The following is a 27,468-nucleotide window of genomic DNA, read 5'->3' on the forward strand; positions in this document are numbered from 1 at the left end:
TCTCATCCTGAAGCAAAGTTCTTAACCTGAAGCACTAGGTTTCTGGGTTAGCGGAGTCTGTAACCTGAAGCATATGTAACCCGAGGTACCACTGTATATGATTTCTACCCCAATGGTGAGTTTCCCTTCAACAAAGTAGGATTATGGCAATGAAAATAATGAATAGAGTTGGGGCAATAACACAACCCTGTTTAACACCTGATCCCACTGTGAATGGTTCACTTTGAGAGCCATTGTAATCTGCGATTGTTGCTGTCATATTATCATGAAGGAGCCGAATGATGTTCACAAATTTATCTGTGCAGCCAATTTTCAGAAGGACAGTCCACTGGCCATTATGATTTGCAGTATCAAAAGCACAGCGAGGCACAAAAATGGCGGAAGGAACCAGGAAGCTCTGCCTTCACGCATGAGTTGGGCGACTCTTCCATCGGCGTATCTCTACGCGCGTTCCCTCCGCGAACGAGAACTGCGGTCTCGCTTGTCCTCCGCGTCCTAGAGCGGCTGCCCGCACCACCCACGCCTCCGCTCTGGCCAAAAAGCCTCGGGCCTCTGTGGTGCGGGGCGCGCCATGAGGTCGGTCAGCTACGTGCGGCGGGTGACGCTAGAGTTCGGCGGGAGCCTCTTCCCGCGCGCCGTGTGCCTGGGCGACGCCGACAACGACGCGGTAGGAGCGCGCGCGGGGCAGGCCCAAGCGCCGCCGCCCCTCCTCAGCCCGGAGCCCCGCCAGCTCCAGTCGCGAGCGGCTCCTCTAAGCGGAGTGTGACTGAAGGGGGCAGAGGAAGTAAACAGTGGGATTGGGAGGGAGCGGAGGAGGCGCGCCGAGGAGCCTCCAGAACGGGCCGACGGCTTCGTAACGGGACGGGTTCAGACTGACACGCAGAGAAAGGGAAAATAATAAGAGCGCCTCATCTGAAATCCTGTGGAAAGTTAGATGAGGTATTACTGACACGAATAGGAGTCGCCCAAAATGCAGCTGCTATCCGAATGATTAATATACCAACTGAATTTGTAATTAGAAGTGTGTGTGTGTGTGTATATATATATATATATACATACACACGCAGATATATATATATATAAAGGTACCCCTGCCCGAACGGGCCAGTCTTGACAGACTCTGGGGTTTGTGCGCCCATCTCACATCTATTGGCCGGGGGCCAGCGCTGTCCGGAGACACTTCCGGGTCACGTGGCCAGCGTGACAACGCTGCTCTGGCGATCCAGAGCCGCACACGGAACGCCGTTTACCTTCCCGCTGGTAAGCGGTACCTATTTATCTACTTGCCCCCGGGGGTGCTTTCGAACTGCTAGGTGGGCAGGCACACACCCATACACACACACACACACACACACACACACACACACATATATATATGTTTGTATGTCTATATATATTTGAGAACCGCAGCAATGTAAGAACTGGACAAAAAACAATGATCAAGGAGCGCGGGAAACCACTTTGATTACATTGTATAAATTTGGAATTATTTTGATATTAAGTGGTATCTATAATTGGCAAACAATGTGGTAATATTGGGTAAGTGTTGGGAAACTAATAAAAAACTATTTTCAAAAAGAAAGAAAGTAAACGGCCCCTCAGAGCGTCTTGTCCCAGAGTTTGAGGGATGCCAGTGCTTCGAGTTTTCTTGTAAAACCTAAGGTATCCTCCCTCATGCTTCCTTCAGCCTGCAGTGCTAACAGCAGATTAGTTGTGCTGCAGGACTTAAATAAACTCAGTCCCTGCAACTGGCAGCATGAGAATAGTCTTGAGGAGAGTACGTATTATTATTACTGTATTATTAATTAGATTTATATACTACCCTTCATCACAAGATCCACAGGATAAAAATACAAGGTGAAACCACCAGTAAATAGTTAAAACAAAAAAATACCCTTCCACAAACACATTTAAAAGGCTGCAGAATATTAATCAGCCGTATTAAAAGAAAGAAATACAAATACAATATACAAATTAACATATAACACTAACAAACAATTTAAAACACTCCCACCAATAAACAACCTGCACCCAAGTTAAAACCCATTCCTTTAAAACTATATACAAAACTATTTAAAGGAATATCCTTTTAAACTAAAACTATATCTGAAGAAGTGTGCATGCACACGAAAGCTCATACCAAGAACTAACTTAGTTGGTCTTTAAGGTGCTACTGGAAGGAATTTTTTTATTTTAAAACTATAATTTGATTACAAGGGTGCTGGCCCACACCCTCATTCCACTCCCAAAGTGCCACCCCTAAAGGGACCGTTCTCTTTGCTGTTGCCCTTTGTTGGCAGCCCCACCAGGGCAGGCAGTTTCAGAAAACCTCAGACAGACCAGGCTTAGGGATATTGACCCCTAGTTTCTGCTTCTGCCGTTTATTAGAAAGTGGTCATGAAGTGGGATCATCCTATGGAGATCATTTTGATCACAAAATTGGCTTGCAGGGAAAGGGTTCGTCGCCTTCTATTTCAGCCCCATTGTTCTTGTTTATGTTATAAAATGCAATAAAACTATATTAAAAACCAAAGGAGGGAAACGCCTTCTTGTTAATATCAGTTCTTTTTCTTTCCAGCTAAATGAGCTAGTGGTGGGAGACACTAGTGGAAAACTATTCATATACAAGAGCGATGAAAGCAAGCCTTGGAATGTGCGCTTATGTCAAGGAATGGTAAGTAGAAATTGAAGTTTGTAGGCCTCTGAATTCTTCTACCTCCGGTGACCTTTGTGCAGTTTCTAAGTAGATGCCATACATAGGCTGATAGATAGAATCAAAGAATTTTTGAGAGTTGCAAGGGACCCTAAGGGCCATCTAGTCCAGCTTCCTGCAATGCAGGAATCACAGCTAAACAATCCCTTGCAGATGGTCATCTAAGCTGTTTAAAATTCTCTAATGAAAGAGAGTCCATCACACTTGAGGCAGTCCACAGACACCAACAAACTCAAATCCAGCTTTTTTCAGATTAAAGCTCTGAATTCCCACAACAGCTTATAGCGATTTTATCTAACTCATTTTTCCTGGTCCCCCCCTCCCCGCTAGTTCATAGAGGGCCACTTTGGCATGTTATAAAGCTATTATCGTCACTCAACCAAACAATTTCTGCCAAGGTTGTGTGAATAAAGGTTTCAGAAAGTAATCTCTTGGATTTCTATATAAGGGGCAGGCTAACAGATAATGTGTGATGTCTCCCACCTGAAACTGACCACAAATACAATGACTGACTGCATATGGTGGGCATGACTTGGAGACACAGCCCCAAAATAGCATTTTTTAAGGAAACTGGTGAGAGTTTGGTCACATAACTAGTCCCAAAATGCTTTGTTCTCAAGAGTGGATACCAAGGGAAACATTTGGTGTTTCTAATTAGTGTTAGATCCCTTCCGGATCCTATTCAGAACAGTCAGTCTCTTAGTTGACACTTATTCAAGGTAAAAGCAGGGCTCAACTCTGGAAAATAATAGTTCAAAACATATTTCCAGAGTAGGCATAGGCATTGATGCTGCCTCTCTACTCATAATTAGACAGGTATTTACACCGTAAACCATTTCCTAAATCTAGGGAAGCTCCTAAAATGGTTTGAATTCCTGCTTGCCGTTCAGATTCTGTTTTCATTATTCCACTGGGTTTCTTCACTGCCCAGTTATGAATGACCACCTGTAGAACAACTGGGGACCTCTTTCTAGAAGAGTCATCATAGGAATTTGGACTTTCCCTCTCATTCACTACCTTTCCAAGTATTTTTTATTAATCCATCATTTGCTGCCTTTCCCTCTCATCTGCGCTGTAGAGCAGGAAACTTGGAGTGCCAAACTGAAGCCTCCAGAGTCCATTGAAAGACATGAGATTGGGGCTTGAATGATTAGATTAGGTGATGGGCCGGGAACAATTCATTGGAAGGTAGCAAGTGATTTATCAGCATATTCATCCACCATCAGTAGCCGTGGGTCTGAAGGGGTTAAGTTGAGTATGGAAAGTGACTCCTCCAAGGCCATCTCTTGAGCATTCATATTGGTGTAAAAACAGGTTTCTCAGTTCAAATTTCAATCTTGATAGATGCCATTTAATTGTTTTGTTACTGGATCTGATAGCGATTTAGCTATCTCCTGCCTGTCTCCATTATGATGTACTTCAGACCATCACTAACTTAGTTTAGGAAGGTTTTGGACAAAGTCCCCCTTGATATTCTTGCAGAGAAATGCTGGTTAGACAATGTTACCATTAGGTGGATTTGTAGCTGATTGACTGACTGTCCCAAAGAGGATTTCCAGATAAAAATGGCAGAGAGTAAGGCTGCTCGTCCTTGAGCTCCATTAGAATTTAGTGCTTATAGTTTTATTTATTTGCATTTATTATCTGTCTTTACCACCTTTCCCTTCTTGTTAGTTAAGGATTTTTAAACTGAAAAGTGTTATACTTATTTTTAAAAAAATCTTTCTGTCTTTCTTCCAGCTTACTTGTGTTGGTGTTGGGGATGTATGTAATAAAGGAAAGGTAAAAAAATATTCACAGTTTATATTTATGTGCTATTTCTTTGCTGATATACTACTAAATAACCTCAAACTCTTCCTGCAATACTCGGAGAGAAGAAGGATAATGAGTTCCTCAACATTGGGCTCAAACATTGAACAAGTCGGCTTCTGTCAAATGGCAAGAAAAGTGATATATTTCATATTGTTGTGAAAATGTTGGGAATAAACACTGAAATCTTATGTACATTTCCATAGAAATACAGCATTGGGAATTACTTCCCCGTAACAATGCTGAACCTTAGAATGAGACTGAAATAAGGGTTGCATATTGATGATAATTAATTTATAGCCCACCTTTTTCCCTGACAGGGACTCAAGGTGACTTACAGAAAATAAGAACAGCTAAAAGCAAAGAAAAATCCCAACTATTAAAACACACACACACACACACACACATACACAGACAGCCATGAGATTTGTTAAAAACATAATTACAATAAGAACAGCACAGCAACAACCTCTTCATTAAAAACAATCAGTTCTGTTGGTAATTTGATATAAGATACACACACAGTAAGGACGTGGGTGGCGCTGTGGTTAAAACCTCAGTGCCTAGCACTTGCCGATCGTATGGTCGGCAGTTTGAATCCCCGCGGCGGGGTGAGCTCCCGTCGTTCGGTCCCAGCTCCTGCCCACCTAGCAGTTCGAAAGCACCCTTAAGTGCAAGTAGATAAATAGGTACCGCTTTATAGCGGGAAGGTAAACGGCGTTTCCGTGTGCTGGTGCTGGCTCGCCAGAGCAGCTTCGTCACGTTGGCCACGTGACCCGGAAGTGTCTTCGGACAGCGCTGGCCCCCGGCCTCTTAAGCGAGATGGGCACTCAACCCCAGAGTTGGTCACGACTGGCCCAGTGGAAGTGTTCACAGTACCAGTCACCACACAAAAACAGAGTAAGGTTCAAATCTTTTACTATTGTAGAAGTACCGTATTTTTCGCTCTATAGGACGCACTCTTTCTCCTCCAAAAATTAAAGGGAAATGTGTGTGCGTCCTATGGAGTGAATGCAGGCTCCTTGGCTTCAGCAATAGCAAAGCGCTGAGGGAGTGCTCCCTTCGCGCTCCGCAGGCTTCGGGTTCCTTTCGCTGAAGCCAGGAGAGTCTTGCTCTCCCGGCTTCAGCAAAAGGAACCTGAAGCCTGCAGAGCACAGCGGGAACTCGTGCTGCGCTCCACAGGCTTCAGGGATAGCCAGACTCTCCTGGCTTCAGTAGAGAGGGAGACCTGCGCAGCGCCCCTTCAGCCAAGCAGGAGGAGAAATGGAAGGGGCTCCCTTTCTCCTGCCGCTTTGCTGAAAGGGTGCTAAGCAGAGAGGGGGATAATTTTTTTTCTTGTTCTAAAACAAGGTGTGTCCTATGGTCCGGTGCGTCCCATAGAGCGAAAAATACGGTAATATGTTCAGCAAATAGCTCTGGACAAAGCTATACACGGGGAAGTTGGAGGCTTTTCAGATACAGATATTTACTGATACATACAGATATAGAATATCACTGTTGCTCTAACCCACACCCACTAAACAAGACAGACTGAACACTACAACTAGATGACATACATCAGTCACAGATAAAGTCAGGGCTCTGAGCCGTTACTACAGCAACTGGCTCATTTGACCTTGCATCTATGATTACCTGACCCAAAGGGTGATTTATTCTCATGAAAGGGATTAGCTCCTTCCAACATCCAGCTACTCACAACAGTTCTCAGAAGGCTGTTGGAATAAGAAGGTCTTCAGTTGGCCTTCGGTTGAAGGCCAACAAGAAGGGAGCCAATTAACTTCTCTAGGGAGGGAGTTCCAAGGCCTGGGAGCAGCCACAGCAGATACGGCATTATATAAATAACAAGGCACTTTAGAAGATGAGTGCCTTTCTTGAGGGTCTTATAATTTAGAAAATAGACACAAAGGAGTTGGCCCAGAAAGCGGGGAGAAATGTAGGCAGGGTAGAAAAAGGGGAAAAGGTAATTATGTCAGTTAAATTAATTGCAGTAGGGAATGTGGATGAGGAAGCTGTTGCAGTGGTGGAGTTAGAGGGGGAACTTGGAGGAAGTGAGAGGTGAGGCAGTTTGAGGCATAGGGAAGAAAGGATGGAGTGGTGGTGCGGGAGCAGGAGAGCTTTGGATGACTGAGCGTGTTGGAGCAGAATGAGCAGCCCTGTGGTTTTAAGGGCAGATTATAAATTTTGTATGAAACAAGAGACTACTAAAGCATAGGCAAAATTCTATACATGCTTTGTCACTGATAAACTTGGAAGGGAATTGTGTATAGTAAATATGCAATAAATATTTTCCGCTTTAATGATGACTGTTTTATGTTTTCATTTTGTGTCTTTTTATATTGCTGCTTTACTGGTTCTAGGTTGTGTTTTTGTTATTTTTAGACTGCACACTTCTTGGAGATACTTAAAATATTAAGTGGTATGTTAATGCCTATGAATGAATACATAAATAAGCACTATTACCTGGAAGGTTGAAACTTAAAGCCTGTCCACAATTACGTCTTGCTGTTGCTCTGCCGCCTAATTTGATGTTGCCTTTTTATTTTTTGATTGTATTTTAACATTTTTATTGTAAGCAGTCCAGAGAACTCCAGTTATGGGGTGCCATTAAAAATTATTAATAAATTTGTTCTCTGTCACTGTCAGTGGGGTTGCCCAATCCCTTTTTAATGCATGGAGCTTATCGTTATGAGTGTCAGTTGCCTCATTGCTCATGCTATCCTCTCTTTCTTACCACCGCTTATTTATCCATACATTTCTCTGTCAGAATGTGGTTGTTGCTGTGAGTGCTGAAGGGTGGTTTCATCTCTTTGATCTCACTCCGTCCACCAAGCACCTTGATGCCTCAGGCCACCATGAACTCCCAACAGCAGAAGACCAGAAGCTTGGATTCAAGCAGCACATTCCTGCCAACACCAAAGTTATGCTGATTAGTGACATTGGTGAGCAATGGCAACATGCAGTACAAGGGCTTCATAGAGCATAGGAAATGCAATGTGGGGGGGGGGGGAGTGACACAAGCCAATGAGGAAGCAGAAGAGGGGGAAAAAACCCAAAGAACTTTTCTGTCTTTCTGAAGCCGTGAGTGTTCTTCTGCAACTTGAGACAGAGAAGGAACAAATATAAGACCAAATCTCATCCAGCAGAAATAATAATGCAAATTAAGCACTTATACTAGGGGTTTTTAAGGAAAGATTTTTTATTTTTAGTTGAACTTGGCCGTGAGCCCTCCCCCCAGTGTTGCACTCATGATCAAACTCTCCCTTAAAACTAGAAAAGTTAAGACTGTGTCTCCCCAGTGTTTTATACTGTTAGAGAGGTCCTTCAGCTCATTTATGAGTAAATCATAGATAGCTAAGATGCTATGGTTTAGGCCTGTAAGATTTAAGGAGCAGATTTCATGAAAGTGGCTGGTATTCAGCAGCTGAGTGAGAGCTATCCACTGACCGGTGAATTGTTAGTGTCTACCCTTTAAAAGGTACCAAAGGAGAAAACAGCAGGATCTCATTTCCCACTCCCACCTTTTATTTTCTCGGTCTCTCTCCACCTCACCCCCCTTATCCACATATGCACATTGCGGCATTCTGCCAACACACAAACCTTTTTTTTTTTTTTATAATAATTTTTATTACATTTTTTACAGAAATAACAGAACAGTCAAAGAGTAAAAAGAAAAGATAAAAAGAAGGGAAATAAAAAAGAAAAGAAACACAACCACTTCAATGACTTATTTCAAATTTCCATTGGACTTCCCCCGTCCCCCGCACAATGCATTCTTAACAATAAATTTATCAGCAAATTATACCCTTATTTCGTGTATTTCTTTATATTTTCAATTGCAGTTTAGATTTAAATCTCTTGATCACCATATACTCTAAAAATATACCATAATATCGTTTTTACCCATTTAAATCTTGGTTCTTTCATAAATCTTATCAAATTTCATAAATATTCAAGTTTCGTTACTGGAGCTAAATTCCCAATCATACGACATCTTATGTTTCATATAACTTATAATACTTTTGCAAATAGTCTTTGAATTTTTTCCAGTCCTCCTCCATTGCTTCTTCTCCCAAGTCCCGGATCCTTGCAGTCATCTCGGCTAGTTCCATGTAGTTCATCAATTGCGAGTGCCAGTCCTCCAGTGTGGGCAAATCTTGGGTCTTCCAATACTTGGCGATAAGAATTCTTGCTGCAGTTGTAGCATACATAAAAAAGGTTCTATCCTTTTTAAACACCTTCTGGCCGACAATGCCCAGAAGGAAGGCCTCTGGTTTCTTGGGAAAGGTGTACTTAAACACCTTTTTTAACTCATTGTAGATCGTTTCCCAGAAGGCCTTCAGTCTTGGGCAAGTCCACCAGAGGTGAAAGAATGTCCCCTCAGCTTCCTTACATTTCCAACATTTGTTATCGGACAAATGGTAAATCTTAGCTAACTTAACCGGGGTCATGTACCACCTGTATACCATCTTCATAATGTTTTCTTTCAAAGCATTACATGCAGTAAATTTCATACCGGTGGTCCATAACCTTTCCCAGTCTTCAGACATAATATTATAACCAATGTCCTGGGCCCATTTTATCATTGCTGATTTAACTGTCTCATCCTGAGTGTTCCATTTAAGCAGCAAGTTATACATTCTCGATAATAACTTGGTCTTTGGTTCAAGCAATTCTGTCTCAAGTTTCGATTTTTCCACCTGGAAACCTGTTTTTTTGTCTAACTTAAAAACCTCATTAATTTGGGCATAATGCAGCCAATTTTGCACCTTATCCTTTAGTTTTTCAAAGCTCTGCAGTCTCCAATTGCCTCCAATGTTTTCTATTATTTCCCAATATTTCGGCCAGTATGCCTCCATATTGGTTGTTTTCCGAGCTTTGGCCTCTATTGGTGAAATCCACCTCGGAGTTTTACTCTCCAATAAGTCTTTATATTTTTTCCAGACCATATATATTGCTTTTCTGACAATATGGTTTTTAAACATTCCATATGATTTACCCTTGTCATACCACAAGTACGCATGCCAACCTAACGAATTGTTAAAGCCTTCCAGATCTAGGACATCAGTGTTTTCTAGTAAAATCCAATCTTTCATCCAGCAGAAGGCCGCCGCTTCATAATATAACCTTAAGTCCGGCAGGGCAAACCCCCCTCTCTCTTTTGCATCAGTTAATATTTTAAACTTTATTCGGGGCTTTTTGCCCTGCCAGACAAACCTAGAGATATCCTTCTGCCACTTTCCAAAGCATTCCACTCTGTCCACAATCTGCAGGGCCTGAAACAAAAACAACATCTTTGGCAAAACGTTCATCTTTATAGCTGCAATTCGGCCTAACAAGGATAATTTCAGTCTTGACCAAATTTCTAAATCTTTTTTAACTTCTAGCCAACATTTCTCATAATTGTCTTTAAATAAATTCAAATTCTTAGAAGACAGATTCACCCCCAGGTATTTCACTTTTTTAACAATGTTTAGTTCTGTCTCTTTCTGAAACCCTTCTGTTTCCATAGCCGTCAGATTTTTCCCTAACACCTTAGTTTTTTGCTTGTTCAGCTTAAAACCCGCCACCCGACCAAATTTCTGGATCAGATCCAAAACTCTTTTTGTACTGGGTTCTGGCTCCTGTAGTGTTAAAACCAGATCATCTGCGAATGCTTTCAGTTTATATTGTTTCGCTCCGACCCGTATTCCTTGTACCTGCCGATCCTCCCTTATCATGTTCAGCAAAACCTCCAGGACTGAAATAAACAGTAAAGGGGATAGGGGGCACCCCTGGCGTGTTCCTTTTTCAATATGAAGTTCTTCTGTCACCACATTGTTCACTATCAACTTAGCTTTTTGTTCAGAATAGATTGCCTCTATTCCGTTCTCAAACCCCCTTCCCACTCCCATCCCTTCCAAGTTTTTCTTCATAAATTTCCAAGAAATATTGTCAAAGGCCTTCTCCGCATCAATAAAAATTAACACTGCTTTGGTGTTAATATTTGTTTGTAAAAGTTCCAGAATATCGATAATATTCCTGGTATTATCAAACAAATGTCTACCTGGGAGAAAGCCTGCTTGGTCCTTATGGATTACTTCATTTAATACTTTTTTAAATCTGTTAGCCAAAACATCCGCAAATATTTTGTAATCCACGTTTAGGAGTGAGATGGGGCGGTAGTTCTTAAGTTGAGTCTTTTCAGTTTCCACTTTAGGTATCAGTGTGATGAATGCTTCTTTCCACGTATCTGGTGCCTTCCCTCCCCCCATAATCTGGTTGCAAACCTCCTCTAGTGGTTGTATCAAATAGTCTTTTAACGTCCTATAATACTTGGAGGTGAGTCCATCCGGTCCTGGAGATTTGCCTAACTGCATGTTCTGAATGGCATCCTCAATTTCCTGTTGTGTTATTTTACAATTCAAGATTGATCTCTTCTCTTGAGATAGTTCTGGAAGGCCATTTTCTTTCAAAAATTGTTCTATCTCGGCTACATCCTCGGATCCTTGTGTGTATAGTTTTTTAAAATATTTCTGGAAGCACTTTCTAATTTCTCCGGGTTTCTGAATGTTCTTTCCTTCAACTTCTAGATTGGTAACATAATTTAATTTTTGTCTCTTTTTCAACTGCCAAGCTAGCAGTTTCCCACATTTATTTGCCGACTCAAATGATCTTTGTTTCATTTGTTTAATTCTCCATTCCACTTCTTGGTTGATCAGTTGCGCATATTGTGACTGGTGGAATTTAATTTCTCTTAGAGTCTCTTTTGATTTTGGATTCAATCTTAGTTTTTTCTCACCGTCTCTTATCTTCTCCAATATCTTGTCTTTTTTACCATTCCAGAGTTTTTTCTTAATCGTATTCTGTTGTATCAGAAACCCTCTCATAACAGCTTTACTCGCGTCCCAGATTGTTCTTTTTTCCACCGAGGTATTTAAGTTGATTTCAAAATAGTCCTTTAAAGCTTTTTGGGCCTTCTTTACAATCTCTTGATCTCTTAGCAGGTTGTCATTCATTTTCCATCTGAAGGAATCGGCAGTAGTAAATCTCATTTCCATTTTCAAAGCGTTATGGTCGGAGCAAGTCTTTGGGCAGATTTCTATTTTTGAAGTCTTAGGTGCCAGCCCTCTAGTTGTCCAAATTTGGTCGATTCTTGTCCATGACAGGTGGGCTTCAGAAAAGAAAGTTCCTTCTTTACCTAGGGGGTTTCTCGTCCTCCATAGATCGATTAAATCCATATTGTCAGTTAATTCAAAGAAAGTTTTTGGTAGTCTTCCATCTTTAGTCAAGTTCTGATTCTGCGACTTATCCATCAAAGTAGAGACAACCCCATTCATATCTCCCATCATAATGATGTTGGAATAGTCCAGATAGTCCAATAATGTCTCATGCAGCTTCTTATAAAATTCTGATTTCCCCTCATTTGGTGCATAAATTCCCAATATCAAAACTTTTTCTCCTTGGGTCGAAATTTCAATAGCCAGGATTCTTCCTTGTTCATCTTTAAACAAAAATTTTGGTGAAAGATTCTCTTTGGCGTAAATCACCACGCCTCTCTTCTTTACTCTGTCTGATGAGATAAATTCTTGGCCTAATCTTTTATTTGTTAACACCTTCCTGTGTAGCCTGGTCACATGTGTTTCTTGCAAACAAATTATATCCAAATTCTCTTTCTTTAAAATATGGAAGATCCTTTTGCGTTTTTCAGGGGAATTCGCGCCATTAATGTTCCAACTGTACAGCTGCAGAGACATCCTGTGTCAATCTGTTTTTACTCTTGTTGGGTGTCTTCTTTTTTGTCCGAATCCGAGGGTGGTAACTCTTTTCCTGACTCTGGTGGTGGCCAAATAGCTGCCGCTCCTTTCTGTAGGTCTTCTCCGTGATCGTGTAGAAACTTCTGGCTATCCTCTTTCGTTTTGATTTTTATCTTCTTTCCTTTGTATTTAAACGACAGACCTTGTGGAAACTCCCACCTGTAAGGTATTCCGTTACCTCTCAAGAGTCCAGCTAGGTCCGTATAGTTAGCTCTTAGATCCAGTAATTGTTTAGGAATATCCTTGTAAATTTGTGCTCTTCTGTCCTGGATCACAAGTGCTTTGTTGAAATGTAAATCAAGTAGCTTGTCTCTCTCCTGTTTAGTCCTTAAAATAATCAAACAGTCTCTAGGCCTGTCCTTCCCGGCAACTCTTCCCAATCTAAATGCAGTCGTTATTTTAAAGTCTATGTCTTGATTTATACCCCAGAATTTGGAAAATTCTGCCGTTAAGAAGCCAGTCAAGTCCTCTTTCTCAATCTCTGGGATAAAGCGTAATCTCAAATTATTTTCCCTGTTTCGCAATTCCACCAAAGACAGGTAGGCCTGCTGGTCCGTAATATGTTTGTGGAGCGGCCTTACCTCTCCTTTCAGTTCCTCCACTCCTTTGGCTGCAGCCTCTGCTTTCCCAATCGCAGCCTCCGCCAATTTTCGATTTTCAGATGTTACGTCGTTTAGATTACCAATATCTTGTGAATGCTTAGCCACCTGTTCTGAAAGTTTGGTAATTGAGGATGTGGCTAAGTCAATTTTTGCAGTTTGATCATCCACTTTTTTATTCAAAATTGCGAATTGTTGTAGCATTTCCTCTAACAAAGTGTTAGATCCTCCAGATGCCATATCCTCGCCTATTAATTGTTCAGCTTCTTCAGCTGGAGTTATTGGCGAGGGTGCAGTCTGTAAAACAGCAGGGACCGAAGATCTACGTCCCTGAGAAAACAGGGTTGTTTGTGTCAATTTGCCTTTCCCTGCCTTCGACGCAGCTCTTGTTTTCACTCTGTCACTCATTCCACACCTGTCTTTGGATTCAAGGTCAAACTGTCAAAAGTTTCATGAGAAAGGCAGGCCTTGGAGTAAACAACCAAACCACAGAGAGACAAAGCAAAGTTGGTTCCCAGAAAGTTGTAAATCCCAAACTCCACTAGAGGGAGTGATGTTACAGTTCAGGAAAGAAGAAACAAAGTTTCAGTCGCCATTAAAGTTCCTTCAGTTAAGTAAATTAACAATAATCCTTGGAAAAGACCTTTTCCCTCTGGCAGAGCTCTCACAATGTTGCCACAAGTTTCTTAAAAGGTGCAAAGTACAGTTGTTTAATTGTATCCAACAGTAATGCCTCTAAATATCCATTTCAGGTTGTAAATGTATCCGCAAAGTAGCCTTTTGTTCCGCTGCAAGTCCGGAGACTGGGGGTTTTAAAGTCTTTAAAATTTTTAGAGGTCTAGCAGAGGAGAAAGTCCCCAGATAAGATACAGAAAATAACAAGAAAATAAGAGTAACTTGCCTCCTTCAATTTCCGACTTCTCAGGACGTATGATGTCTCTCACTTTAAAACCTCTCTGTGCTGCTTCCAGCTTGTCAGATCTTTGCCTTTGATCACTAAGCATCGTCGGGAGACGGACTTCCTTTTTCTCGTCTCCCGCTTTCAGCCGAATTCATAAATTTGTAATCCAATTTTGAGTAAGTCTTACTCACGAGTAGTTGATTTGTAATCCAATGTAGAAGGAAGAAAGGTCGGCGCTCATCAGTAACAGCCGCGCGGCTTCACTCCCGCAGAAAGAGCGATGAATCCACAGCACCGCTTCCCCTCCGCGCTTCCGGAACCCCTTACGGGGTCCCTTCTTCGTTTCGGGGGTCGCTCTTGGTGCCCGCCGGATCCCACGGCCACGAGCTCACTCTACTCGTGGTTTTTCTTAGTGGGTCGTCGCTTTGCCGCAGCGAACGACCCTTTTCTGCGGAGCCCCTCTTCGCAGCGCAAAGAGGACCGCCATTACTTGCTTCGCGCCGCCTCCGGAAGTCTCTGCCAACACACAAACCTTAAGCTGTATTTTGCTTTCTGCAGATGGAGATGGGAAGAGTGAATTGGTGGTGGGATATACAGACCGTGTGGTGCGAGCCTTTCGCTGGGAAGACACATCTGAGAGTTCAGAGAATATCACGGGACAGTTGGTGCTACTCAAAAAGTGGTTGCTGGAGGGACAGGTAGGCTTTTGAAAATCAGTTTCATCCAAGAGTGCCTTTGCCCAGGAAGGGGCCATTTACAATTGGCCTATAGTTCAAGTCTTTAGGATCTAATGAGGCTTTCTTAAGGAATGGGCTTCTGCCTCTTTCAGACACGTTGGGACCATCCTTTTAGAAAAGCATTCATTACCTCTTTGGTCCAGTGCTGTGGAGGGAGTAGAAACCAGACTGGACAGGACTGGAGGAGAGAGAGTTGAGAGAGCAGGTGTGAGCAGCATGCTGCAGGAGTTGGGAGCTGAAAGGTAGCAAGAAGGGAAATGGGGTGGTACTTGGAGAAGAAAGATGGGTTAAGGGATGGCTTTTTTGGGAATAGGGGAGACAGTGACATGTTTAAATGCATGGTAGTCAGCTCATTCAGCAAAGGCACGTGGTGGTTTAACCAGTTACTTGGGTTCCATTTCCTCTCTCTTGGCTAAAATAGGTGGATAGCCTATCTGTAAATCCAGGCTCAGACTGTTCTCCTGAGATGATGGTGTCCCAGCCTGGGTGTGGTTATGCAGTCTTACTGTGTACTTGGAAAACAGAGCAGCAGTCTCCGACAGAGAGGATAGACAGTTCAGCAGCTGGCAGGTGAGACAACTGGAATCCAATGGGGCAGAGCAAGACAGTCTGACCATCTCTATTTATATTATGGAGCTTCAGGAACAGCTTCATGGTTAAAATGGCTTGGAGCAGTATCCAACTAAACAGTTGCTAATGGACTTTGGACTGCACAGGGGAACTTCCTATCCCCTTCTCTCCCCACATTTCCCCTCAATTATGTTCTGGATTCAACCCCCCACTTTCTGGAAAAGATCGAGGAAGGCATGCAGGGAGAGGAGGGGCGGGAAGTTGTGTAGCGCAGAAAAAAAATAATGCTTGGGGATTCCCCTGTTTCACTTTTTATGAGTGTTTGCCAAACTAAATAAACTTTCCATATTGCTGTGTTTTAAATTTAAGCATGGGACCCAGGTGCGAGAATTTTGGAAGCGGAAGGAATAAAATAGCAGGCAACGTTAGGCCCAAACAGACATCAGTTGGTCATAATTGCTGGCATAGTTACTGATAGCACCCACCATGCTAGGAGAGATATACATAGGACCATGTCTCCTTATGGCATACCAGGAGGTGAGGTTACCCAGGGAGCGAGGTACTGTGCCTCCAACATTATTCATGTCCATCTTCATTCCATGGAGCCACGAGGTTACAAGTGAATCTTCGCAGGAAACACCAGGCAGCTTGGGATTCCAGAAGGAGCATTTCTGTGGCAATGGCAATGAACGGGGAGGTGTTTTATTCCTGCTTGGCCAGCCAGTCTGGAGAGTGGAAGATGACAATTCTCCCGACAAGGATCTACATGTGACCCTATCTGTCCAGTCAGAGGAGAGGCATCCCAGTGTTAAGGCTGTCCTCCAGGAGACTGGGAATAGAAATTCACAAAAAGAATTTCCTTTCATTCCAGGATGATGTGGAACCATTCGTGAGCACTCACTGGGTTTGGTCAGTCAACTAGCTACAAATCCACCTAACAGTTACTTCGTCTAACCACATTTTACCAGCTTCTTCGCAAGAAGATCATGGGGGACTTTGTCAAAAGCCTTACTGAAATCAAGATACACTAAATCCACAGCATACGCCGGATCCACCAAGCTTGTAACTCTGTCAAAAAAGAAAAGAAAAGAAAGGAGCTTCATCTGACATAACTTGTTTTTGAGAAACCCATGCTGGGTCTTAGTAATCACAGCATCCTTTTCTAAGTGTTCACAGACTGACTGTTTAATTATCTGTTCTAGGCCTTTTCCTGGTATCAATATCAAGCTGACTGGTTGGTAGTTATCTGGGTCTTCTTTTTCCCCTTTTTGAAGAAGGGGACAACATTTGCCTGCTTCCAGTCTGCAGGAACGCCACCAGTTCTCCAAGAATTCTCAAAGATCATAGACAGAGACTTTGAGATTACATCCATAAGCTCCATTAGTACCTTGGGTTAACAAAGATATAAGCATCAGAACAGGTTGCATAATGTTTTAGGGGTCTTCGCCTGCTGATGCAGTGAAGTAGAGGGCAGCTTGGAGCTGCTTATTCTCAATGCTTTTTCAAAGCTCAGTGATAGATGAACATCAACACAAAAGTTTGCTAACCTAGCACTTATATTTTGGGGATTTGGTAGAAAGAAGGTTATCATACCTGTAACCCAGGGAAAGAATTCTGTGTCTCTGCTAAGACTTGCCACTCATCCACTTTAAATGTTATTTCTGTTTACCCAACTACCCCTTTACAGATATGCAGGAGACCCACATTTTGACAAGAGTCACTTAACAACATCAAATCTAGTTAAGAGTATGAGACTCCAAGATGTTACTGCTATCACAACCAGATATCCCTTCAGGCTTTGCTTTCTTCTAGGGAAGCTCCAGTTCGGGATGTCATTCTCCATCAGACATCAGGTAGAATTCACAACAAGAATGTTTCCACTCACCTCATTGGCAGCATTGGCAGAGGTAAGTGGAAGAAATTCTGGCCTTGGTAAAAATGAGGAAATAGAGTGGATTTGTGTGGAGAAGAGTTCAAGCCTGCATGATCTAGTTAGGTTCCATCTTTGCACCTACGGCAGGTTGCTCATCTAGAACTTTTCTGTGCAGCTGCTGTTCCTCTTTCCAAACCTGCTCTCACACAGACATACTTTTGTTCTACTGGATTCTCATTCTAACCCCTGCACAACTGCAGCCTCATTCCTCCTATGACTAGCACTCCTCCTCTCAACTTTGGCCCAGCGAAGTCAGCATGTCACAGGGTGAAAACGGATTGTAGAGAGGCTGACTTAAAATTGACACAGCACTCTTGGAATGTTCAGAGCACTTCACATACAGTATTTTGCTTCCACCACATCTTTTACTCAATCTAAACAACTAATGGAGCACCTTCCTCCATTAGTTTGCATAAGGGTGGGTAGAAAGAGGCTCCTGTTTCCTCAGAGATGGGGTGGAGGGAGGGGGGGATTTTTCCAGGCTTTCAGCTCAGTAAAAGTACAAGACTTCTATCATATGTTTTCTGCTTTGTAATTTTGAGGGATAAAAACACTTAGAGAGGCAGTAATCGAAACAAAATGCTGCACTCAAAGGTTTGGCTCTGCTGCTTTCCCAACTTGGGTTCTGTCTTTGCAGGGACTTCCAAGAAGCACGCTGGCGGCTCAGGTCTGTTTGCACTCTGCACCTTGGATGGTAAGCCCTCTTGCTTTCCTGGAAAGGAATCTCTGCAAAGGATTTGGGACCTGAGCTGAAATAGCTTTCATGGTTAAGAAACTTCAAATTAGCAATCAACCCCAAAACAGAAACTGTCTCAAAACATTTTAATTCTGGAGACTACTTAAGGTACTTCCAGATTATCACTATTTTGCAGGAGAGATCCAAGTACATGCCAGAAATCTTGATTTGCACAATTAAAGCAGGGTGAAGGGCTCTTTTGCCCTAATGCAACAAATTCCTTACAAAGAACAGGAAAGTGGTAGATAAATGCATTGGAAAGTGTGGAATAAACAAATGATTGACAAGAAGACATATAAACATCCCACAGACAAAACAGAATGATTTCTCATTGTTGTGCAGCCACTCCATAAACAAATGGGAACAAACGTTCAGTAAAGACTGGAGATAGTCTGACCACTGTATAAGCTTCATGCAAGCAAATCAGAGTGAAAGCCAAATAAATAGGTTGTCTGAAGGAGCGCTTAGAAATATTTCCTCTAGTGCAGGGGTCAGCAAACTTTTTCAGCAGGAGGCTGGTCCACTGTCCCTCAGTCCTTGTGGGGGGCCGGACTATTATTATTATTATTATTATTATTATTATTATTATTATTATTATTATTAAACAAATTCCTATGCCCCACAAATAACCCAGAGATGCATTTTGAATAAAAGCGCACATTCTACTCATGTAAAAACATGCTGATTCCCAGACCGTCCGTGGGCCAGATTTAGAAGGCGATTGGGCCAGATCCGGCCCGCGGGCCCTAGGTTGCCTACCCATACTCTAGTGCAACCATCACATCCAGGAATATTAGAAGGAATATAGACTGAAAAACTTAGCATCCCAGTTTGGAAGACAGCATTTAATTTCTATCTAGCATTTTAATTTATTTTGTCAATGCTAATCTTGCACATGCCATACCGCTTAGAATGATTCTATTGTGTGCATTTTGAAAACTGTCATCTTGGCTCACTGTTACTCTGAAATGACAGCTATGTTACTAAGGAAGGTTGAAGTCAATTTGCTTCAATTGTTTCATCATTCACATGCCACAGTTATCCTCCTTGAAGATGAAGGAAAGAGAATGGATACAACCTTGAGGCAACTGAAGAATGCTCTGGAAATAAAAGGCAATGCCTATGTAGCATTATTGCCTCATTCTAGGTCAGGGGTGAGGAACCTTTTTCAGCCCGAAAGCTGCATTGCCTCATCAATAATCCAGGGGCCAGAGGCAAAAGCAGGTGGCGTGACAGGTGTTGTTATAGGAACAAAAGTCCAAAACGCCGTCCCTCCCTGGCCAGTGACGAGGGACAAAGGGTAGAAAGGTAGAAAAGTTTATTTCTAAGCAAAGGATGCACAAAACTTTTAAACAATTGTAGCAAACACGCAGACCACAGAAATGTGTGATCTCTTACATCACTATTGGCTTGGAAAGTGCATGGACAAAGCATGCTTAAGTCAGGTATTTTTCCTCTTGGCTACAGGACAGTTTATTATTGACCCTTGATCGATCTCAGACCAGGCTAGGCATAGCTGACCTTGCAGTTGCAACTGTAGGCAGATCTTGTGGTCTAAGCAACTGTGGAACTGAGGAACTTCGTTTCTTTATACTCACAGAGGTGGCAGCTTAGGCACTCTCAACAGTGATGCTTAATGAATGTCTTAACACTTCAGCCCCTCCTGATCTTCCCCTCAGGTAGACTGATCCTTGTCTATCTAGGCAGTCCCTAACTGACAGCCACTTCACAATCTGTTCACTCTAACAGATAGCCACTATCTAAATTGCTCAGACAGAAAGTCCCTAGTTTAACCTAGGTCCTTGTCTAACCCACAGACAATCCCTGGCTCCCCTCTCTGAGACAGCCCTTACCCATCACTATCTGACTGTTAACTGTCAGCTTTCAACTTAAATTCCACCCTCTCTTTCTCTCATGATTAGCTGATCTGCTCGCCAAACCCCACGGGTCGTTAGATCACAAGGAGGCAGACCGAAGGCCTGTCCCTCATAGACTGCTGTAGTTGTGGTATCTAAATCAGAATGGATGTGAGTGTTCTTATCAGAAAAATGTATTGCAGATTGGTCACAGTGATCTACTGAAGGCTTACCTGGGCCAGATTATAAAAGGCCACTCATCGCTTTGGAAAGCTGGCTGACATTGTGCAGAAGTACACTTTGTATAGAATAAGTGTTCTGTCATGAGCTCAACACCTGTGATTGGTTGAAGGCATCACAAGTCTTCTACAACCTGCGCTCTAGCCTTTTACCCAACTGTTTCCTTGCCTCTATAGATGAATGATTTCTATGTTTTGGGTGAAGGTGCCCAGGTGATCTTCCATTTTCAGAGAGAGACAGAGGCCGAACAAGACCACCAGCCGTGTTGGGGAGGGGGGGAGGACATCCATTTGAGACTTAAGTAAATCATAATGATCTCCATGGCAAACCATCTTAATGCCTCTTCCTCATTGCTATCACTTAAAATGTCTGGAGCAACCCACAGCTTGAACTTAAGTAATTATCTATGAAAAGGAAGTCAAAACAGGCTTCCCCACTCACAGAGTACTAAGCATGAAATCAAGTTCATGTCAAGCCAAATATAATGAAAGACATTGGAATGGGAATCTACTGCACCCAGAATAATGTTTCTAATATAAACTCTGTGGCACAGCATAGGGATGGAAGAAAATTGTTGCCTTTTATGCTGGTTTAGAACTCTGCTTAACTTTCTCTTTCCCCTGTAGGGACACTGAAACTGATGGAGGGAGCTGACAAGCTACTGTGGTCCGTACAGGTTGACCACCAACTTTTTGCTCTAGAAAAACTGGATGTTACTGTGAGTTCTGTTCTAGCTTGCAATAACCAGGTCATTTGCTTTTAGTAGTACAAAGTCAGACAAATTCTCCAGGTTCACACTATTGGCATACCTCCTTTGGAGGAGAGATTGCCACCACCCCTGCCAACGCAGGAAGAGCTTATTTGATCAGGTCAATGTCCCATCTGCTCCAACACCCTGGTCTCACAGGGGGGCACCTGCAAGCAGGACCTGAGGACAAGAGGACTCTCCCCTCTTGTGGTTTCCAGCAACTGGGATTCAGAAGCACTGTGGGACAGAGCACTGCCTCCATCATGACTAGTAGCCATTGATAGACCTCCTCCATGATTTGTCTCGTCCTCTTTTAAAGCCATCATTGCATCCTGTGGGAGAGAGTTTCATACTTGAACTATGAACTGTGTGAAGAAGTACTTTCTTTTATTTATGCTAAATCTTTCAATATTGAATTTCATTATATGTCCACAGGTTCTAGTGTGATGAGAGAGAGAAACTTTATCTGCTTTATCTACTGCTGTTCATAATTTTATAAACCTCTGTCATGTCACCTCCTACTTGTCTTTTCTCTAAACTAAAAAGTCCCAAATGCTGCAACTTTTCCTGATAGGGGACTTGGTCCATCCTCTTCATCACCACTAGATGAGGTCCATGAGTGGTACTATGAAATTAATATCTTTTTGTCCTGACATGAATCATTTTGCACATTTTGTAGTGATTTGACTTCCTTTGTTTTACTAATCCCAGTTTGTTTGACAACACCTACAACTCACCCAGATTCCCGGGCACCACACAAGATTTAAGTTCAGGGTTGCTGCACCGCTGGTTGATTCTATGACACAATCACTTAGGGTATCTAATAAATGTGCCTCTTTTTCATGACTGGAACTCATATGTCTATGTGAGAGTAGCTGAAGTCATCCATTACTACAATTCCTCTTTGGGATGCTTCCTTGAATTCGTTCTTCCTCTCAGTATGTCCTTGAGCAATTTGATCAGGGCAACAACGGAATGTCCTCAGTACTAAATTATTTTTTGGGCCCAATATCACACCTGTGGAGGGGTCTGCATTTTGTGGGATTTCTAGCTTGTTGGACTCGATGCCCTCTTTGACGTGCAGAGTGACATCACCTCTGGTAGGTCCTTCCATGTCCTTCCTGTAAAGTTTATATCCAGAGAGATAACTCTCTCCCACTGGTTCTCTTTGTTCCACCAGGTTTGTGTCAAGTCCACTATATCAATGCTGTCCCCTAAGACCAAGCACCCCGGTTCTCCCATCTTGGCTCAGAGGCTTCTAGCATTAAACACATGTATACAGTCTCTCTGTTCAAGTGTCTTTGGCAGTTTTGTTTGAACTTGTGGTGTTTTGGCCTCTCTGACTTACTATCCTGTGCCCCTGTGCTCATGTCTAGATCTAAGCCCTTTTAAATTTTCACCGATTTCATAATTTTAACCCCAGAGGTGGGATTTGTTGTAAATTAGACCCACTCAGCTGCCAGCTTTCTGGCTCCTACTTTGTTTTTCTTGCTAGATTCAGGGGAGAAGGAACTGATGCCCCAGTGAGGGGTGGGGAAGCAAGATTGTTATTAGGTGAATGAGCATCAGTTGTATTGTTCTAAACAAGATGGTGCAAAGGAAGGTTGAAAGGAGGTATTTTAGCAACTTGTACCTGGAGAACTTGTCTGAACAAGTAACGCTTACAGGAAACAGAGATTTCTGTTATTCTGATGGCTTATGAGAAGACGAATGTCTAAACTGAGATTCTATATTCATTTGTTTATGACTCTTACGTACCACTTTTCCTTCAGAAAGTTCAGAGCATCTTCATAAAGCTCCAAGGAATGACTCATACACTCACTGAACAAGCTGAGTTACTTAGTTTTAACACTGTTAACAGCACAGTGTACTTCTGAATCCATTCCTTGGGCTCCTGTAAACTTTAGCCAGCAAAAGAGCTGGTTGCATGAATATCTGGTGTTGACCCAGGGAGCTATAAAGTTGACTGTTCTATTTCCACTCCCCATAATGTTTTGCGGCCACTATATCCTTTGGGAATCTATTTTTATATCATGAACGACCCTGAGATCTTATGATGAAGGGCGGTATATAAGCCTAATATATAAAAAAACCAGGAATCTAGACTGGCTATATTCATTAGGCTAGTTTCTTGTCTTGTTGCATCAACCTCCTTTATCTAATGTTAGTGACAAGCTGGGGCCAGATGAAAGCATGTATGAGCATTGCTCACAGAGGTTGTTGGGATTTCTACCTGCCACAGGGAACTTCTGCTAATCAGAAAATTTTGAACCCTTAGGGAAATGGCCATGAGGAGGTGATTGCCTGCGCTTGGGATGGACAGACGTACATCATAGACCACGGCCGCACTGTGGCTAGGTTCCAAGTAGATGAAAATGTGAGTGCCTTCTGTGCAGGTGAGCTGCTTTCCTATCAGCAGATCCACAGGCGTGGGAAATTACTGATTATTGTATGTGATAAAGTTTTCCTACCTCATTGGTAGAGCACTTTTTTCCTACAGAAGGTCCCAGCTTCATTCCTTATCATCTCCAGTGAAGGGGTCTCAGGTAGTAGGACTTGGAAAGACCACTAAGACTTTGGGGAGTCACTGCAAGGTAGAGTAGACATTACTGGGCTAGATGAATCAATAGCCTGACTCGCTATTAGGCAGTTTCGTATGTTCATGAGAAAAGCTTTCTGCTGGACTCTTGTACATTCAGTTAGGTAGACATAGCTCAGTGATAGAGTTCCATATCCAGCTTTCATAAGAACATAAGAAGAGCTCTTTGGGATCAGATTAAAAGCCCATCTAGTCCAGCACTGGCTTCTCTTGGTGGCCAACCAGGTACCTATGGGGAGACCACTACAGGAGCTCAGCAGCACCTTCCCTAGTTCAGCCTCTCGTATTCCTTGTTAAAAAGGATCTCCAGAGTTAGGAGGACTGAAAAGAAACCTTCCAAGACCTTTGAGAGCTACTGCCAGTGAAAATAGACAGTTATGGGCTAGATGAATGCAAACTTCCATCTATGTGCCCATTAGGCCTGGCAGAGCATCCTAATTTGTCCTGTGAGGCTTTTCCCCTTGCACTCTTTTTCTTCTTGTAGTTGTTAGACTGCTCCATTTAGCATAGCCAAGGGTCAGGCATGACAGAAACTGTAGTCTAGCAAGGTCTCAGGACCTAAGGTTGGGAAAGACTGCTATAGATGAAAGGAAGGGAATTTATCTAGGGGTCTTAGTAGACCACAAGCTTAACAAGAGTCATCCATGTGATACAGCAGCAAAAAAATATAATGCTATTCTAGGCTACATCAACAGAAGTATGGTGTCCAGATCAAGGGAGGTAATGGTCCCACTCTATTCTGCCTTGGTCAGACCACAGCTGGAATACCGTGTCCAATTCTGGGCACCACAATTTAAGAAGGATGTTGACAAGCTGGAACGTGTGCAGAGGAAGGGAACCAAGATGACCCAGGGTCTGGAAACCAAGCCTAACAAGGAACGATTAAGGGAGTTGGGTATGTTTAGCCTGGAAAAGAGGAGACTGAGAGGAGAAAGGAATAGCCATCTTCAAATATCTAAAGGGCTGTCCCATGAAAAATGGGCAAGCTTGTTTTCTTGTGCTCCAGAGGGTAGGGCCCAAAGCAATGGATTCATGTTACAAGAAAGGAAGTTGGGATGGAGAGGATTTCATTATCTAAGAAGTGATGCTCTAGATTAGATCTGCTGGAGATATGGAATATGCAAAAGGCTCTTCTGTATCTCCTGCAGATCTACCATGAAGCCAGAGCCAAGGTGAATACATTGCTGGCAAGGCATTTTTCAGCCAGACTGACACCAAATAATATGATTCTTCAACTCACAAGGAGAATAATCAAATAATGAAACACTGCTAAATAAGTTTATGAACACTCTACACATCAAACACAGGCATTTTGCTGTCTGCTATTCAAGACTTAATTAGGGAGTGTGGTGCAGTGGCAGGGTTTAAAATAAATTGTGGTAAATCTGAACCAAATCATTAACTTTAATGGAAATCAACATATTAAGGCACTGTAGAGGTTTAAATCTGTGAAGTGCTTTTAGAGGCATGTGGACATGCACTTCACTGCATCTCACACAAACCTCCTTAATGAGTATTATGGGGAATTGTTTGACTCAGTAAAAAGAGCTCTTAAGGTTTGGAGAATGCTGAATCTTAGCTGGGTGGTGCCTCATCTCACTAATGTGCTTCTGGAGTTCCCTCTCCTTTGATGGCTCCTTTCACTTCTCTAGGTCTCTATGCCTGCAAAGGAGGCTGCAATAGCCCTTGTCTGGTATACGTCAGTTTCAACCAAAAGATCTACATCTATTGGGATGTGCAGTTGGAGAGAATGGAATCTACCAGTTTGCTGAAGATACTAGAGAGTAACTCCGAATACAAAGATCTCCTACTCCAGCTGGGTGTGGGTATGTCCCAAGCCTCATATAACTTGAAAATGGTGAAAGTGTTCCTTGTAATAAATAGGACAGAAAGAGATGAAAGAAAGGGAAAAGAACCAATAGCAGCAAATTTAGAATTGTACCCTAAAATTGCAAAATTCTATGATTATATTTATGCAAAGCATTTAAAACACCTATTAGTAACTCCTCCCCCCTCCTGCTGTTTACAGACATTTCAGTATTTTTCAAAACCAGGTTAGTGGGCTAAATTAACAAAGCAGACTGCATATGTATTATTAGTTCCCTGGTTGAATATTGAGCCATCTACATATGGGTTATGTTCCACTAGTCACCCAAGGCAGGGACAAATGACTGTTAGGGTTAATTAGGCTTCCTCATTCCAATTTTGGTCCCTGTCTTCATCCGTTGTAGACATGTCTCTTCCTCTATCCTCCATTCTGCCTTGGGCTCAGGGTGTTATGTGTAGGTACAGATTCAGAAGTTCTAGAGATGGACATGGATTTGGAGAAGAGCCATAGCACTGTGGTAGAACATGCTTGGCATGCAGAATGTCCCTAATTCAGTCCCTGGCATCTCCAGGTGGGACTGGGAATGGCCACTATCTGAAGCATTGGAGAGCTGCTGCTAATCAGTGCAGACATTACTGGTCTGACTCTAGGCAGCTTCCTAGGTTTCGTCCCCTGAAAACAGGAATGCCTCTTTCTTCTAAACTGAGGACAGGTGTTGTCTGTACACTTAAAAACATTTCTCTGCAGCTGAAATAAATGGAGCACAATAATTGCCTTGCTGGGAGCTCAGCAGTCTTTTTGTGATACCAGTGAGCCAGATGCCTCTAGGAATTGATGAAGCAGGGCACAAGGAAATAGCTTTCCCCTGCTTTTTGTTCCAAACATCTGGTTATTCGGAGAACGTTGCCTCTGTGCACAGATTTCATGGGCAGCAATCTATGAAATACCAATTTTCCATGAAGCTTTTAGAAATGGATGCCAAGACTGTTACTGAGCACACAGTGACCATCATATCACAGAACCAATATTGTGAATAGATTGAGCATGCATTTGGATGTCCAGCAAAGATCAGTGCTTGAATTTGTTCACAAAATAAATTCTAGATCAGTTGGCTGCAAAAAAGCCAGCTCTTGGATTCAAGATAATCTTGTGAATACAGCCTGAGATTCCCACAAACCAATGCCATACTTCTGAAGGGCAGAATATGAATTACAAGAGGTAATTCCTACATTCATTGTTATATGTTATTATGTTGATAGGAGAACCAGTCACATACTGATTCTTAAGTACCTTGCTAAGCCTCCAGTACTTCTCATCAGTATGTCTCTCTCTTTCTCTTTCTTTCATAGCTGGAGATGATGTTTCTGCAGTCAAAGATTTGATTCACAAGACACTCTACTTTCCAGAGGAGTAGCTAAATAGCCCTTCTCAGTTCATGCCCACAGCTAGATCCTCTTCCAGGTGCTATCCTATTTCCCAAGAAACCTTATGAGCTGATGACGTATACTCACACAGTGAACAGCTCTGCTTGTCATTCTGCTACCCCTCATTTGCGCAAATTAAGCACTGTTAAGAACCAGGACTCTGAATGAAGGGGTTGGAGTAGCAGCATGAATCTTCAAGTGAAGCTGCTGACTGAAGTCAGCATAATAGGAAATGCCCTTTTCAATTTGTCTCAAGGTCCTCATTTCTGTTGTTACTTTCGCATCAGTCACTTTATCTGCTGAAAACTTTAATAAAGGTAATTTTAAAAGATCCAGGGGAAAACAGATGTGTTTGTTCATGTGTCTAGTTTGGATCGGTATTTGGGTTGTCGGAATGAGCAATCTTTTGCCCTTTTTTTTTAAAAAAAGTCCCACCAGTTAGATCTTCATATAACAGAGGTGTGCAGGAGCTCATCACAGATAGCCATGCCTCTGCTGTGGCTGTGAGAAACAAAAAAGGCATTTCTTTAAAAAAGACACCCCCCCCAATCTATGAAATTCTAGGAATTCTGTGTAAAAGAGAGTGTGGGTGGCCCTAGCTACTTCTTCACTTGGTCCTGCCCACTGCTGTCATGCGGCCCCTAGAAGGCTAGCATCAAAGTAATGTGGTCCTTGGACTGAAAAATGTAAACCCACTAATCAGTTCTAGGTACAGGAACACCAGCAAAGAGCAAGGCAAAAGTTGGCAGTAACAACTGATTGCTGCTTATACAGCTTCTTTAAAATAATTTTTTGATAAGCCACAGTTGCCCTCTATTCTAAGGCTGAGTGGTGTTTCTCTTGCATTGCTTATCTCTGCTTCTTTTCCCTTGTAAAGGCAACGCAATTCATTTCTGTAGAATCACCTTCCCAGCCCTGTGAAAACTCCCCTCTTCCCCTGACGGATACTCTCCTTCTCTGAGACCCTCCTTCACGAAAACAG

The 27,468-nt window shown here is 42.5% G+C and overlaps 1 protein-coding gene across 2 annotated transcripts; it reads left to right on the forward strand.

Annotated features, from left to right (window-relative positions):
- The first annotated feature begins 492 nt into the window (after window positions 1-492).
- Window positions 493-26,817, forward strand: ITFG2 (integrin alpha FG-GAP repeat containing 2). 2 transcript variants are annotated; one of them, XR_014223331.1, is made up of 12 exons: window positions 493-667; window positions 2,579-2,674; window positions 4,454-4,495; window positions 7,287-7,461; window positions 14,374-14,513; window positions 14,974-15,122; window positions 16,935-17,029; window positions 17,693-17,749; window positions 20,514-20,605; window positions 22,914-23,012; window positions 24,887-25,060; window positions 26,412-26,817. XR_014223331.1 is itself a non-coding variant. In XM_082237450.1 (12 exons), exons 1-12 carry the CDS (start codon window positions 572-574, stop codon window positions 26,474-26,476), a joined length of 1,299 nt encoding a protein of 432 aa, XP_082093576.1. In that variant the 5' UTR covers window positions 495-571; the 3' UTR covers window positions 26,477-26,817. The 2 variants fall into 2 exon arrangements, 1 of the variants encoding a protein (XP_082093576.1); XM_082237450.1 differs by having other exon boundaries at window positions 495-667; window positions 22,914-23,031.
- The last annotated feature ends 651 nt before the right edge of the window (window positions 26,818-27,468 follow it).

The sequence above is a fragment of the Podarcis vaucheri genome (assembly GCF_965113315.1).
Source record: "Podarcis vaucheri genome assembly, chromosome: 9".
NCBI lineage: Eukaryota > Metazoa > Chordata > Lepidosauria > Squamata > Lacertidae > Podarcis > Podarcis vaucheri.

Excerpts from the sequence above, each read along its gene's own strand:
- ITFG2 (XM_082237450.1), top strand. The coding sequence starts at position 572 with ATGAGGTCGGTCAGCTACGTGCGGCGGGTGACGCTAGAGTTCGGCGGG. Across the intron at positions 4,496-7,286 it reads ATGTATGTAATAAAGGAAAG|AATGTGGTTGTTGCTGTGAG; the intron begins GTAAAAAAATAT and ends TTTCTCTGTCAG. Across the intron at positions 25,061-26,411 it reads CCTACTCCAGCTGGGTGTGG|CTGGAGATGATGTTTCTGCA; the intron begins GTATGTCCCAAG and ends TTTCTTTCATAG.